Below are 16278 nucleotides of genomic sequence, written 5' to 3'. Positions count from 1 at the left end.
AGTCCCGGTACCAATGAAGGAAAAGCCACCCAGTGGTAGCTTTTGTTTACTACAGCTGGCTGGCTTTTCCTTCATTAGTGCCGCAAAAGCAAGCACGGGCGGGCATCGATTTCACAAAATGGATGCCCCCATGTGCTTCCTTTTGTAAATTTTGAGCTTCAATTGCTCAAAATTTTACATAGTGACTGAGGGGTTCCCTTCCACAAGCTTCAATTTGTTGAAGTTCCAAAAACCATGAAAGAAATATAACAGTTCCTTTTGAAACTTCCCAGAGTTCCCTCCCACAAGCTTCAATTCTTTCAACACTACAAAACAACAAGCCTCTAACTTTGTTAGGCCTCTCAGGGTTCCCTTCCCCAAGCGTAGGCCGCTTTTGGCTTCAAAGCTTGTCAGGATGTACCTTTCCTTTCAGTGTCAGTTCTTTTACAGAGACTTCACTTGTTGGCAGCGCTGGTGAAGGAGGGACAGTACACAGAGTATGGTGCATAAAGTATAGAGCTGCGGAGGCTTGTAAACAGTGACAGTTGTAAAAATTGTATTGTATAACCAACATGTTGTTCCCCGTGGCAGCAGAGCATCGAAACCCTCAATTAGAGGTCAGGTAAAAGGTAACGTTGCCATGTATTCGCACGAGAGTGAGGGAGGGATGTATTGCAACAACGGTGGGGTGAACAAGGGCACCAGAGTTACCATGGCGGGTAGAGCAGATACTATGCGTAAGACGTCCAACAGACAGGACAACCACAGAATGTGTCGCAGCAAAACATACACCAACCGCAGATGCAACAAAAAATGCCAGTGACGCAACAAATGCCAGCACCCCAGCAACAAATGCAACGAATGACAGCACCATTGCCCCAACATCTACAACAAGCACAACAGTTGACACAATTACAAGATCATTTGCCACAACTCATGGACACGATGGCAACGGTTCCAGTAACAAGGATGTGAGGGGTGACCCTAGTGGTACATAACCCATACACTGGAAATGGACAGTCATTGTACCCTCAATAGGACAGCCCACAGACAAACTTGCTGTGTCTCATCCTGTCGGCCACACCCAATCCTGCGGAGGAATCTCTCATAAGGATGGCTTTTTTTCCCCTTTCTTGTTGACACTGGGGCGACTAGGTCATGTATACAGGAGGGGAAATATACATTGTCAGCCGATGCCATGAACACGCAAGGATTCTTTGGAGCTTGAGAAGTGGTTCTCTTTACTGATAACATCTCCTTATCAATAGGAGATCATCACCTGTTGTTACCTCTGCTTTATTCTAAGCACCTGTAAACATATTGGGACACGACATAATGAGCAGACTAAACATGACTCATTTACAAAGGTGTAGTATGCTCCACAGCGGGAATTCACATGCTCACGGTCAGGCAAATACTTCAGGCATATTGTGGAAAAACTGTACAGGGGGGGTGGGGGCGGAGGGGACAGAAGACCCAGAAATGTTCCAATATGGGACAGACATGGCCCTTGCATGGCTACATGGAATTGCAGGCAAAGTATGGAGAAGACCAGGCGAGTACTTCTTCAGGCCAGAGACACCAGCTGATGAAAAGGAAGGAGCATTTGTGTCCATAGACACGGGGGATTGTGGCAAGACAGGATTGTGTTGCGGTGCACGCCTTAGATGACGAAGGGAAGGTATGGACTACCAGAAGGGTGTTGGTTAACACAAGTCCCCGATGAGGAGCTATTCTTTGGCTACCTATAACATACAGAGAAGTAGCACAAAAAATGGAACTGGCATTAGCAGCACCAACTCTCTTCTGTGAAGAGGATCTAGCAAAGGTACCCGACACGCTGTGGACCACCAGTCTGTATGATGTGGGATGCATAAAAAGCATAGGAGGAGTGCAGATAAAATTGAAACCTGGAGCTATCCTGCCACGGGTAAGTCAATACCCATTGACCAAGGAAGCAGATGAAGGCATTTATGAAACAATCAGTCCCTCATCGAAATGGATATCCTAGTAAAATCAGAATCTCCATGTAACACTGCAGTGTACGACGTTCGCAAGGCAAATGGGAGGTCGTGGCGTTCCATACAGGATTTATGCCCTCTCAACCGCTTGTAGAAGTAGAGTACCCTGTTGCACCAAACCCCGCCACGATCCTATGTGGGATTCCAGCTGAAGCCACATGTTTCACAGTGATCAATCTCAAACACACATTTTTCTCAATACCCTTGCACCCAGATTCACAAGACTTAACAAGTTTCATGTACTGCAACCAGAAATGGAAGCACACTAGGCTACAACAAGGTTACTGCGAATCACCCTCCATCTTTAACAGGGTAATACAGATGGACTTAGGTAATGTACAGACAGAAAGCACAGTACTACAGTATGTAGATATCCTCATTTGCAATACCACCACCTGGTCTCCGCGGCCTGCTTCTCACAGGAGGCAGTTGCTTGGATCCAGTCTTTCCTTGATAACGGAACAATGTGAGTTTTCTCTCCACTAGCAGCTGCGGACCCCGCACCTATACTATGCAGTGTACCCCAATGCTCCTGCGTCTCGCCCACTCTGTACAATATTTCACAAAGCCCCTTTTCGATGATCTAGATGGTCTAGGTATCATCTACACAAACTATGCAGATGATACACAGATCCTCATCCCGCTGATGGGAGATTATGATAAGGATTTGGCCTTTGTGAACAGAGTGTACCTCCTCATCCAGGCATGGATGGCCTCCCACGGTCTATGCCTGAATGACGACAAAACTGAACTCCTCATTCTAGGTACTCCCTCCAACATTAAAAAACTGGGTCCTAATTATGCCATAACTGATAATAACATCATTACTGTGGCCAAAGTAGTCAAAACTCTTGGCTTCTGCATAGACTCCACGCTCACCTTTGGTAAACAAGTAAACGCTTTGGCATCTGCCACATCATACACTTGCAAGTTTATTAGAGGAGCCAAGCCATTCCTATCACCCAACAACTGCATCACTTTAGCGAGAGCCCTAATCTTATTCAAATTGGATTATTGCAACGCCTTACACTTAGGCAGCAATAAATTCATTACTTCCAAAATTCAAACCCTCCAAAATAATGCCCTGGGAGCTGCTCTAAGTCTCCCTAAAAACGCCCATATATCTGATCTTAGAAGATCCACCAAATTGGCTCTCTACAAAAGTTAAAATCCTCCTTAAAACTGCATCCGTGACACATCAATGCCTTAACCAATCAGCCCCACAATACCTCACAGACAGACTCATAAGACAAACAGCCTCCCGCCCCATAAGAAAAGCTAACTCCAACCTGCTACTAGTACCCAGATTTAAGCTCATTAAATCCGGTGGGAGCAGTTTCCCTGTTAAAGCAGCTCAATATTGGAACTCCCTTCCCCCTGCTTTAAGGGAAGATTTACCCTACCTACAATTTAGATCTAGTCTCATTCACTGGCTAAAGGAACATGACGTCCGACCCCACCTGACATGCATCTTGACCTGCATCCTTCCTAGGATCTTTTGTATATACGAGATCTCACTAATTGTGTTATATTCATGTGCCTCATGCCTACCCCTGTTACTTACTGTATATACCTACCTGCATTGCCTATTGTTTTTGCATACAGCATTGTAAACTGAGCTGTTTTATTCATGTATGCAACTATGCAACTTAAACTTAACAACCCTCTTTATGCTTTCGCGCCCTAATACCTCCGGGTCTGGTGCGCAAAATAAATAATAAAACAAACAATACCACTGAGGAACAATGCAGGAAGGACTCCGTACACATGCTCACCATACTGGCAGACAAAGGATACAAGGTAGACAAGGCAAATCTACAGTAATGCCAGAAGGAAGTACTGTACCTAGGTCAGCTGATCTTGCAAAAGCAAAAAAGCACACTGACAACACAAAACAGGGTATGAGATAATCCTATCCAGGCCAGAGCTAAAGATAGTGCGGTGTAAAAATGTCAATCAGTACTATTCCTGGCAGAGGAATATGAGAAAGGAGAATGGGGGCGCGACTGCACAAATAGCATTGAGCATTTCACAGAAACACGGAAGTTAGAGGAGGACGGGCTTGAGGGAGGGGTGTGGGAGGGGGTAATGTACATTGATGGGTCCTCAACAATTGATCAAAGGGGATGGCATAAGGAGAGCGAAGTAGTGAAGAGTGTTCGTCTACCTCCACAATATTCAGCACAAGCAGCAGAATTGGTGGCACTGATATTAGCCCTCAGGGAATGTGAAGGGAAAAGGGTTACAATATACTCCGACAGTGCCCATTTAACATCAACCGTGAACTCTGGGTTTGCATGATGACCGAGAAGAGGGTTCAGGAAGAGCAGATGGGACGCCCATTACAACATGCACTATTGTTGGGAGACCTAAATGAGGCTGTTATATACCCAGTGGAACTAGAGTTAGTAAAATGTCAGGCTCACACTAATGGGGAGGACCCAGTTTCAAAGGGAAACGAAGCAGCAGACTACCATGCAAAGTATGCACCATACTTGGAGAGATATGGGACTTGAAAGAAAAACAAAAAGAGGGGAGGGGTAAGACAAATGTTAATGAAAGCTGGGTACAACGACCTACCAGAAACTAGGATAATGGAGCTACAGGCAGCAGCACCAATGAATGAAAAGGAACTCTGGGTAAAAAGAGGGTGTACAAGGTCTCCTACTGACGCCTTGTGGCGGCAAAACAACACAGGAAAGGTAGTGATGCACCTCGCACTACTGAAAACAGCACTGACCCAACTGCATCAGACTGCACACACAGGGAAAGAGGCAATTGCAGCACGCATTGGAGAATCATGGTTCTGTCCCGACTTAAAGGCATGGTCTAAAATGTATTTAAAAAATAGATAGGCAACATAAAAAAAAAAATACTGGCATTCTCTTTTTTAAAACTTCCTATGTAAAATTTTGAGCTATTCAAGATCAAAATTCGCAAAAGCAAGCACATGGGCGCATCCATTTTGTGAAATGGATGCCCTCCTGTGCTGGCTTTTGCGGCACTAATGAAGGAAAAGCCAGCCAGCTGTAGTAAACAAAAGCTACTGCTGGGTGGCTTTCCCTTCATTAGTGCTGTACGCGGAGGACGGGGACCGGAGGCCAGAGCAGGAAAGCTGCAGCTCAATCTCGGTAAGTGCTATTTATTGTAAAAAAAAAAAAAAATAAGCACTAGCTGCGTTTTTTTTCTAAGTTTTCCGGGCTGGAGGAGCCCGGAAAACTTAGAAATAAAACCGCAGCTTTAAAAACGGTGTATTTATGTTTGCGGTCGCTTTTGAAGCGACCGCAAACATAAATACAACGTTATTGTGTTGGAAAACGCTGCGGTTTTTCTTTCCGAGTTTCTCAGGCTCCTCAGAGGAGCCTGAGAAACTCGGAAAGAAAAACCGCAGCGTTTTCCAACACAACCGCGTTGTGTTTCTGCCTGAATCTGCTTTCCCATTTGGAGCTCTAGAGCCCCAAATGGGAAAGCAGAAATAACGCAGCATTTAGCATTTCCCATTTGAGGCTCTCGGGCTCCCCAGGGGGAGCCCGAGAGCCCCAAATGGGAAATCCGCTGTAGGCAGAAACACTACGCAGCATGTAAACACAACCGCGTTGTGTTTCTGCCTGCTGTGGCTTTCAATTTGGGTCTCCGGTGCAAACATGAATACAACGTTATTGTGTTGGAAAACGCTGCGTTTTTTCTTTCCGAGTTTCTCAGGCTCTTCAGAGGAGCCTGAGAAACTCGGAAAGAAAAACTGCAGCGTTTTCCAACACAATAACGTTGTATTTATGTTTGCGGTCGCTTCAAAAGCGACCGCAAACATAAATAGAACGTTTTTAAAGCTGCGGTTAAAACCGCAGCTAGTGCTTATTTTAAAAAAATAAATAAATAGCACTTACCGAGATTCAGCTGCAGCTTTCCTGCTCTGGTCTCCGGTCCCCGTCCTCTGCGTACAGCACTAATGAAGGGAAAGCCACCCAGCGGTAGCTTTTCTTTACTACAGCTGGCTGGCTTTTCCTTCATTAGTGCCACAAAAGCCAGCACAGGAGGGCATTCATTTCACAAAATGGATGCGCCCATGTGCTTGCTTTTGCGAATTTTGAGCTTGAATAGCTCAAAATTTTACATAGGAAGTTTTAAAAAAGAGAATGCTAGTATTTTTTTTTATGTTGGCTATCTATTTTTTAAATAAAAATGTTTACTAGACCATGCCTTTAAATGCCCATGTTGCCAACTTAATCAGCAATTGCCTTACATGCCAACAATTCACTGCCGGACACAGATTGAGAGTAATAAGTGGAGCGTTCCCTCTCCCCGAAGGCACATTTTTGCACCTCCACATAGACTACGAGGACCTGATCAAATTATGTCAAGGCTACCGATATATGACCGTGGTGGTCTGCCCCTTCTCGAGGTGGATAGAGGCTGGCCCCCGTTCCCACGCCGACACCCTCGGAGCAGAGCAGCAAAATTCCTAGTCTGAGGTATTCCCGCGATGGCAAGAATGCGAGGTCCTACGGTCCGACAACGGTCCCCACTCTGCCAATGAAATGTTCCAGCACATAACTGCCCTGCTAAGGATAAAACACAAGTTTGCATGTGCCCATCACCCACAAGCAAATGGTGTGTGTGTGAATGCCTCAATGGACTCCTGAAAGAAAGCATAGCCAAAACCCAGCAAAGTTCGAATTGCGAAACAAACCCGGGTCCGACAACCATTTGACCCCCCCACAAGGTGGTTACAGGAGGTGGTGACAGGACGCTGCATGCACCTCCCGCTAGCTCCACACACAAGGGCTACAAACGATTGCGAGGGTGCTTCAGGAGTATTTGGAAATTAAATATATGAGTATGGGAATTCACTTGTTTCTAGCGCTTCTTTTATCTCTCACCAGATTCAACAGACAAAGGGGAGGTTGGATGACAACACACAAGAAGGCGACAACATACATGACAGTCAAAAGGAGCTGCCCATTGAAAAAGGGGATAACTTTCTCATAAAAGACTGAGGCACTGGAACGCAACTCGGTTTATGGGCCCACAGACTGTCGAAGCACCCTATGGTCAGATGCTCTCAAGATTCTGATGTTCCTACTGCAATACTAGTGCAAATTGACCAGTATAATAAAGTTACCCCCCATATGCAGAAAAATCAGTACTCAGACGTGACATATACGGATTCTGTACAAACATTTCCTTCATTGCATTGATTAAAATATAGCAAGCAATTGGAGCATGTTAAGTAAACTTGATAATTCCGCACGCACAGTTCCCATTTTTCACCACACTGTCTTAACATTCTTCTCTTTCGCACATGCAGGGTTCTGCGACTGTTGATTTTAAGTGTATAGATGTTGATAGGTTTAGGTATTAGGATTTAAGTTAGATGTTGCCCCCTATTTACCACCCAGAAGCACTGTCTCACCAATACATTCACGCCATAAGAAAGCCCACACATTTTAGACCACGGCCACCACAAATTTATTACTACGCATTCCTTGAATACATAGCCCAACATACCCACAATTTGAGCAGGGTGTGTATCCTGTCTTACCCACTCTCAGTCACAGGTGTATACGGACGATATGGGAAGAAATGTTTACATGGGCATTGAATGACCATTTAGTATGCAGAGCTTAAAAGTATTTACAATATTAACACAATAACGCTCATCATCGTGATTTTCAGGCAGGCAACTTTACCATCTCATCAACCGCAGCAGCGGTGTAAGTAAAGGGAGAAAAATGAATTGTTATGACAACTGTGTGGTTATTATTATAAACTGGCCTCTTAGCTAGTGCCCTTTGGCAGTTGTATCTTGCTTTGCATGTCTCTGCTGCATCCAATACTAATATTTCCCCAACCCAAGCTGCAAGGATTACTGTGTCAGGTGGTACAGAACATACTGCTGATAAGGTAAGGGCAGTGTGGGCACAGATGTTAATAGAGTTGATACATACCTCACTGGTACCGCACACATTACAAACATGTGGTATAAACACATTGGTAAGGATACTACAGGGGAGAGCTCCTATGTCTGCTCACTGATCCCATATGCCATGAGCGCCTCCAGGACATTTTTTTGCAACAGTAGTACTGGTAGCAACAGCACAATGCCTCCTGTACCTCGTAATGTTCCAAATACAGGGAAGATTCCAAGGGAAGACAGCTACATTGAGATGGAGGTCAAAGCCAATGTTGCCCTATGAAACAAAAACAAAGAGGTATTGGCTGGAAGGTTTAGAATGAATCTTAATGACTGGCATTGCTCTGGGCAACCCTCCAGACCACTGTTCTTCGCCTGCCAAGCCATTACAGAAGGGGAAAGACCATATGCAAATCAGGCTTGGCCCCATCCCTTCTGCACGATACCACAAGCATCCCCAAACAAACGGTGGTGTGGAAGGTTGCCCAGAGCAATTGTCATTGGTTCAGATTCATTCGAAACCTTCCACCCATCACTTTTGTGGTCACAATATTTCCCTTTGAAGACAACTTCATTAAGACATTATCCATGATGGATAATTACTGACAGCACACAGAAGCACTTAGATATATAACTGAAGGTCCATAAAAGGGGGGAGACAAAAGCAGTAACACTGGAATACTTGCCATGCAAATGGGGAGCAAAGGAGATGGGCGGAGAGCCTGGCTGCTGGGAACGACTTCAGGTGCAGGTGTATGGGAAGGTATACACGAAGGATGGATGGAAGGAAGGATGGCGTAGTGGGGAGTAAAGCAGTGACATTAACTAAAGCATAGGCAAACCAGGTCCAGGAAGAAAATGATAAGTGCCTCAAAGAATGGGCCAAAAGCGCGAGCTTGCGGACTTGGGTGGATAAAGAAGATGGACCACTCACTTTAATTCCTCCTCTAACAACACCTGCCTTATGTTATCAACATGACAGCGATGATGAAGTAGGACAGAACGAAGGGTGCAAAAGACTAGAGAAGATTCCACAAACGGGAACAGGCATGGCAGTGCGGACGGATCACTATTGGGCTTGTGGTTCCAAAGCATACGACAAACTACCACCAAACTGGGGAGGAATATGCTCCCTGGCACATGTCAACATACCCTCATTGGTGGTGCCCAAGAAACATGTGAAGATAGACGGCTTCCCCAAAATGGACGAAGGCAACAGCAGGAAGAAGAGGTCACTTCTATCAACACAAAGCCTCCAAACTAATGCCACGAGCGAAAAGAGGACACTCAGAAGGCTAAAAAGAGGAAATTACCTCTGGGGACGGTCGGAGGTGGCGCTCGAGGTGGCACCAGCACACAGACTACTCAGCAAGACTGCAATGTTCTTCTCAGCACTGATACATCCCGGATTTCAAACTCACGCCAATGCCAAATGCCTCCAAATAACACGATGGGAGCTGATGATGACCATAAATTCAACTGTAAACGGATTCAATGCAATAAAGGAAGAGCTTAGAGCAATACGACTGGCGGCACTACAGAACAGGTATGTCCTAGATTTACTCACGGCTATGGAAGGAGAAATGTGCGCCAAAATAGTGAGTTCCTGCTGCACATTCATAACCGCCAATGATGAGGACAACGGGACCCTTTCTGAAGCAGTTGCACAATTGGCACCGATGTACGCCAAAATGGAAGAAGAATCAAAGGGTAGGAAGAAAGACTGGAGTTGGTTCTCGTACATCTTGTCCTGAATGCCTTCCTGGCTATCAGATGGCCTAAAGCTGTTAGCTGGTGGACTGATTATGGGAGTGGCTTCTCTGTTTGGCATAAATTTATGCCTGGCAAAATGCAAATCGACTACAGAAGAGGTGGTGGGAATGAAGCTTCTCATGGCCATGGACAGCGACCAACAGATGGACGAAATATTAAGAGAACGAGAGAGACGAAGACAGCAGATAACAGAATCAGACATGTATCCACCTACGATGAAATTAGAGAATCCACGCAATCCAAAGAAAAACGTAGGGAAATGGTGTTACTGTCGCCCCAGGGGAGGATTTGTATACATGTATTGGTCATTTGAAGATCATGTCAACTATTATGGGCACTTGGCCGGAATTACCAAAGTGTGGCTTTTGGTGACGACAGAAGAAATCAATGTTGTGGTCGCAAAGTCAACCAGAGGTGGGACTGAAGAGGGAAAACCTGAATATGCCTTCAGTCCTGGAAGACCCCCAATCGCAAGAAGCACCAAGGACAACATGGTTGCCGATCCTATGAGCTTGTACCAATCCCCACTGCTCCCACCACGGATAACTACTGTGAAAGGTACCCTGTCAGCAGACCATACAATCCTGCCGTCATAGGAACTCTGCCCAGATTGGACGAAGAGACCAAAGACAGAGCTGGAGACAATCACATGGACAGACTTGACTAACGCACCAAGAAGCTATGCCTCAAGTCGTTAGAGAAATCACGATGACACAGCTGCATTAGACAGGACGCACACGTGCAATCTGCACACTCGTGAAACTCGCGCATCTAATCTACATGAACAACACACAAATAAAGCTCTATGAGTTAGAGGACAGTGACATATACATATTGTCGGCACGATTATTATTTTGGCCATTAGGCTTGCTACAGCTACGCAGAAACACAAGAAGCAAGAAGAGCTCCAGTACACTCTTGCAGATGCTTACATGCAACTAACCCTATGGCGCGGCAGGATCACTCGAGGGACCTGACCAACCACAAAACGCACTAACCTATGGACTCTACGGAAGACACATAATGGAGGCCAGCCTAGGCCTTAGAAATACAGTAAGCCATGATAGTCTCAGAATTCTCAAGCCTCACAAGGTGCTGTGTAAGCAGAATTACCGCGCCTGAAGCAAAGACACTGCCAAGGTCGAAATGTTGCAACCAACATTCCACACGCGGAGCCAAGGTGACACCGGCTGCAGCAAAGAATATTCCTCGAAAATCAAGACTAATTCAGAGTAATTGAGCTCTCAAACAAGATCCACCAACATGCGACCCGGCCAAGCTGATACCACGCCAAGACCTGAAGGACGCAGCCGTCCCATGGCCCAGACAAGCGATCGACAAATTTGCTACTCTCCGGCTACTCTTGTGCGCCGGGAATGGAACACTCATGGCATTAGTTATTAACACACCATTGTAGACTGCTGACACATAGTTACACCTTACTGATACACAGTTTAGAGGTATTCGGAACATAGTTTATCCCAGGCTTGGGGGCCCGCGGCCTGACCAATCAGGACCCTGGTGTCCAGGGGCAGATGGCGGGGACTACCGACCAATCACAGGTCTTACCCAATGTAACATTTCCAGAGTAGCAATTTTCAGGGATGATCCAAGTACACCACCTGACACAGCTGCATCCAATAATATCATTTTATATAGGTTCCTATACTGGACCCACCACTCAGTGTCCAATCCCGATTGGTGTTAGGTTTGGGGAGGGAGCCTAATGTGTGACGCAGAATGTGACATCACATGTCTACAAAACTGACCTGCGAGCCTGAATGCGGCAAGATGTGCCTGGACTTCCCTCTGTGCATTTAACCCCTGTGTGTTTTGGTTGTTTGTAATAAAACCGCAGTATAATTCTTGCTACCTCTGTGGACCTCGACTTCTTTGGGAACAAGGGAAGGAGTTGGGGCCTACCCTGAGTTGGGTGTCCGCAGACCTCTGGCGCGGCTCGGCCTGCCTAACCGTTTACCCCAACACCCTACCTAGGTGATCCTCCCTCTTTGTCCAACCCCAGGGATGGGATCCAAGAGCGATGGCTCTCCCCCGGACCACCTGAATAAAGGACTCTCTGGGTCTTAATGGCAGAGTACACTGAGGTTTCACACATAGCTAAGAACAGAACTGTGGCCTATGGAAACCCCCCAACGTCAACAATTATTCAACCATGTCCCTAGGCTTTTACTTTGACTTCTAGCACCCTTGTCCACATTTTGGTTTTTTGCAGGATCCTACTCAGGTCGTTGCTTCCTCTCTTCAGTGACTGTGGGCTGGGACTACAGACTTTTCTCCTGCACACAGCAACTGACTGCAACAGACTCCAAATTACCTCTGCAATCTTAATCTGTGGACTTCTTCTGTGACAGCTCTGTGGCTGGACATACTCTGGCGTGTTGGTCATCAGCATCCGCTCGAAGGATTACTGCTTCAACTCTCCCTCTCACCTCCCCATGGGACTTGCTAACACTTTACACCCCCTGTTCCCCTTTTGCCCACACCCCTTTTCCCTTTAACAGACAGCTGCCTATTGACTGTGTCCAGTTAGTTAAGAGCACATTTTAAATCTAATATAATCTTTAAGTATCGAAATGTTTTACATGCATGTAACTATCTCTTGAAAACTTGTCTTATTAATGTATTGTCCCTTAGGGCCACTTTACAGGTTTTGCTCCATTTTTCAAGTTCTTACCAGTTATATTGATTTATATTTCATGCAAAACCTTCATATAGAAGAGCATATTTTTTAGTAAGGTGTGTGCATGTTTTTTGGTATTTATAGGCTTTACCTTATTACCACGCGCCCCCAACTCTCCTCTTGAGAGTAAAGCCGCGGTTACTCTGCCAGCTGCCACTGCAAGTTAAAATTAAATTGGGAAATCCTGCCCATCTCTACGGTTTGGTTTTCCTAAGCCCTTACCAGAGAACCTTTGGAAAACCTCTAATATGCATCTTTTCGAATCGGAAGGAACAGAGCTCTACTGGCTAAATGCTCTGGTTGTAGATCTACCCTCCTAAAGTAACACAGGGCTATGGTACTGTCTGTATAATTAAGAACTTTGACTGTGCAACAGCCTCAAATGTGGCACAGCAAGGGCTGAAATACAGGTATGTCACAATACCATTTAAGAAAGAAAAATGCAAGCATTATTTTGGGGTGAAACAATTTTTGGGGGAAATAAGAAACACGTGGGCGTGAAAAGTATTATAAATTTAAACTTGTGCAATGTTTGCCATCTTGCAGGAAAGCTTATCTTTGACACTACAGTGATAAGAAATTAAAATGCATACCTGCATGGCTTTCAATGAATTTATCATGCTCAATTGGCCCCAGAATTCTTGCAAAGCGCCTCATAGTTTCATACAAGTCCTGGATCTCTTTGGGGTACCTTCGTTCAAGAACTGCAACCAAATTGTAAATACGATGGAAAAAAATCACAAACTTGTAATCGAAAGCAGAAGCTGTTAAACAATCTACAGTTGACAGTATCGTGCCATTGGACACTTTGCAATATTGCCGTATTCATGACTTATTACAACGCATAAATAAAACAAATTTGCTGATCATGTCTTCGACATATGGTTTTCCTCGAGTCCCGACATTACCTTTCTTACAGCTCATTAAGAAGTTTCCATTTACCCAAGACGTACTCAGCAGTCTGACTCCTGATATCATCTAAAAAAAGTATTATGGACAATGCTGGTGCATCATTTTAGAGGAATGAAGCTGATGTGTGTATGTGGAGGGGGAAATAAAACGTTTGTCAAAAAATAAATACAATAAAAAAAGAAAAATTCAGAAAATGGGAGGAGTTCAAATAGCAATGTTGCTTTTTTTGCTTCGCTCAGTTAACACCATCACTTCCTAATCTTCTCAAGCATTAGTATTAGCACCCAGGAAGTATGGCATAGCCGGAGGGCTTCGAACGTGGGCCTTACCTCATGGTAAGAGGACAAATGAAATAAGGAACAAGTTACTTACCTGTAACTGTTGTTCTCCAGCATGGGTCTGGCATGAATTCACATGCTCATGAATATTCCCCGTCGTCACTGTCTTTCTACTAATAACCAATCACTGGTCTCTGGGTCATACTGCCCCCAGCCAATGACTGCCCTCTACCTAAGCCCCTCCTCTGGCAGCCATCTTCAGATTTGGTAGCACGTAAAGTGGCAGTATGACCAAGTGAAGAGCCACAGAGGAGAAGGAGGGAGGGTTCGCATGTGAATCCATGCCAGACCCATGCTGGAGAACAACAGCTACAGGTAAGTAACTTGTTCCTTCTCCAGCATGGGGTCTGGCATGGATTCACATGCTCATGAATATAAGAATACATAGCAGTACACACATGCACAACCACGGGAGGTGTCAAAAGGCTCAACATTAAGCATTACATAAACTCAACATTAAGCAACTCTTACCTCCTCACCAGGCCCACATTCAGGCGAACAGGTTGCTCAGCACCGCTTGGCCGACTCTGGACTCCTCCCTGGAATCCCTGTCGACTCAGTAGCATCTCGTGAAGGTGTGCGTCGACCTCCATGTAGTAGCCCTGTAGATGTCCAGCAGGGGCACACCAGACAAGAATGCTGTAGTAGCAGCGATCGCTCTGGTCAAATGGGCTCTCCGACGGCCGGGCAACGGTCGGTTGGCCAACCGATGACAGTGCATGATGCAGCCGGAGAGCCATCTCGAAATGGAAGCCTTCGAGAGAGCCTTCTCTTGGTTCACAGGTCCAAAGTTCACAAACAGCTGTGATGTCTTCCTAAAACTCTTCGTTCGGTCCATGTAGAACTTAAGCCTTCTAGCTACATCCAGCGAGCGCAAAGTCCTCTCGGCCGGCAACGGAAAGAAAACCGGCAACACCAAGGGCTCGTTAAGATGGAAGTCCGACGGCACCTTGGGCATGAAAGAGGGGTGCGTCCTCAGCACCACCCTCGTATCATGAAAAGTCAAGTATGGAGGCTTGCAGGATAGGGCCTGAACCTCTCCCACGCGTCGTGCAGAGGTGATGGCCACAAGGAACGCTGTCTTCCACGACAGGAACTTCAACGGAGCCGAATGCAAGGGCTCGAATGGCAGCCCCATGAGCCTGGTCAGCACCACATTGAGCTCCCATGCCGGGGCTGGAGCCTTCACCGGCTGGAACGACCGGGACAGTCCCTTCATAAATTCCTTCACCAGTCGATGAGACCACAAGGACGGCCGTCCTGTAGTTCTGGTGTATCGGGAGATCGCTGCCAGATGTATCTTGATGGAAGCGTGAGCTAGTCCAGCTTTGGCCAGCGACAGTAGGTATGGTAGCACTTGAGGTGCCGTAATCCGTAGATGGTTGATCTTCTGTGCACAGCACCAGACAGAGAACCTCTTCCACTTTTGTCCGTAACACTTGAGAGTTGAGGACGCCCTGGCCTTTGCAAGAACCTCTTTGCAGTCAGCCGGGACATCGTACCCTCCAAACTCTAGTGCTGCAGGAGCCAGGCCTGCAAGTTCAGCGACTCCGGGTCGTGATGAAGAATGCCGCCTCCCTCTCTGGAGAGAAGATCTGGGTCCGTTGACAGCTTGACTGGTGGGGACGCTGAGAGGTCCAGAAGGTCCGGGAACCGGATCTGTCTCAGCCAGGCCGGTGCAATGAGGATCATCCTGCACTGGGACCTCTTGAGCTGGCTGATTAGTCGAAGCAGCAGCGGTAACGGAGGAAACGCATACAGGAACAGGCCGTCCTAGGGGAACGAGAAAGCGTCGCCCATGCTCCTCGGCTGGGAAAACCTGCTGGCGAACCTCTGGCACTTGGAGTTCATCGCCGTCGCGAACAGGTCGATCTGGGGTTTGCCCCATCGTTGGAAGAGCCGATCCACTTGATCCTGGCGTAGTTCCCACTCGTGGCACGAGCGCAGCTCCCTGCTGAGTGAGTCGGCAATGGTGTTTTTTTATTCCTGCCAGATGGAAGGGAACCAGAAACATCCCCTGGGCGACGGCCCAGTGCCACAGATCCTGGGCCTCCTTGGATAGGGCTGGGGATCTGGTTCCTCCCTGCTTCCGGATGTAGAACATCGTGGTGGTGTTGTCGGTGAAGATCCTCACGACCTTGGCCTTGAGGGACGGGAGGAACGACTTGAGCGCCCAGAACACAGCGCGGAGCTCCAAGATATTGATGTGGAGAGACCTCTTGTCATGATGCCTACCCCCGGAGCACCAGGCCAGGCTCAGCACCCCCGGGAGCAGGCATCATGCCCCCGGGTAAAAGCCCAGCGGCCCCTTATAGGGGCTCTTTGGACTCTGTCCTGGCGCCGTTGGCACCAGGCTCATGTTGGACATCAGTCCTGGCGCCATAGGTGCTAGGCTCATAAAGGAAGGTGTTTTGTGCACTTACCTGATGCAGACCATGCTGCAAGATTCAGGCCTCCCTGAGACCTGAAAGGGACTATTTTTTCATTGGGACTATTTTGCCACTCGGGCGTGGCCGGGGAAGGATACTTACCTGGAACTACTTTGGGTGCTATTTAAGCCACGCCCAGACAGTAGCTCACGCTTCGCGTTGTTCTGCATCCAAGCAGCTGAAAGCTCACCGTGTCTGGTCCTGCATCTGGTCT

General features: G+C 46.8%; 1 protein-coding gene across 1 annotated transcript in view; it reads right to left on the bottom strand.

The window, feature by feature from the left end:
• Positions 1–16278, bottom strand: part of TADA2A (transcriptional adaptor 2A) — a 426671-nt gene that overhangs the window by 172983 nt on the left and 237410 nt on the right. The window contains exon 10 of the mRNA XM_069614669.1: positions 12979–13089. Coding sequence (XP_069470770.1) covers positions 12979–13089 — 111 coding nt within the window. The remainder of the gene's footprint in view (positions 1–12978; positions 13090–16278) is intronic.

This window comes from Ambystoma mexicanum, chromosome 9 (genome assembly GCF_040938575.1).
Source record: "Ambystoma mexicanum isolate Mex_15411 chromosome 9, UKY_AmexF1_1, whole genome shotgun sequence".
NCBI classification, from domain to species: Eukaryota; Metazoa; Chordata; class Amphibia; order Caudata; family Ambystomatidae; genus Ambystoma; species Ambystoma mexicanum.
This window is presented reverse-complemented; position numbering and strand designations above follow the sequence as displayed.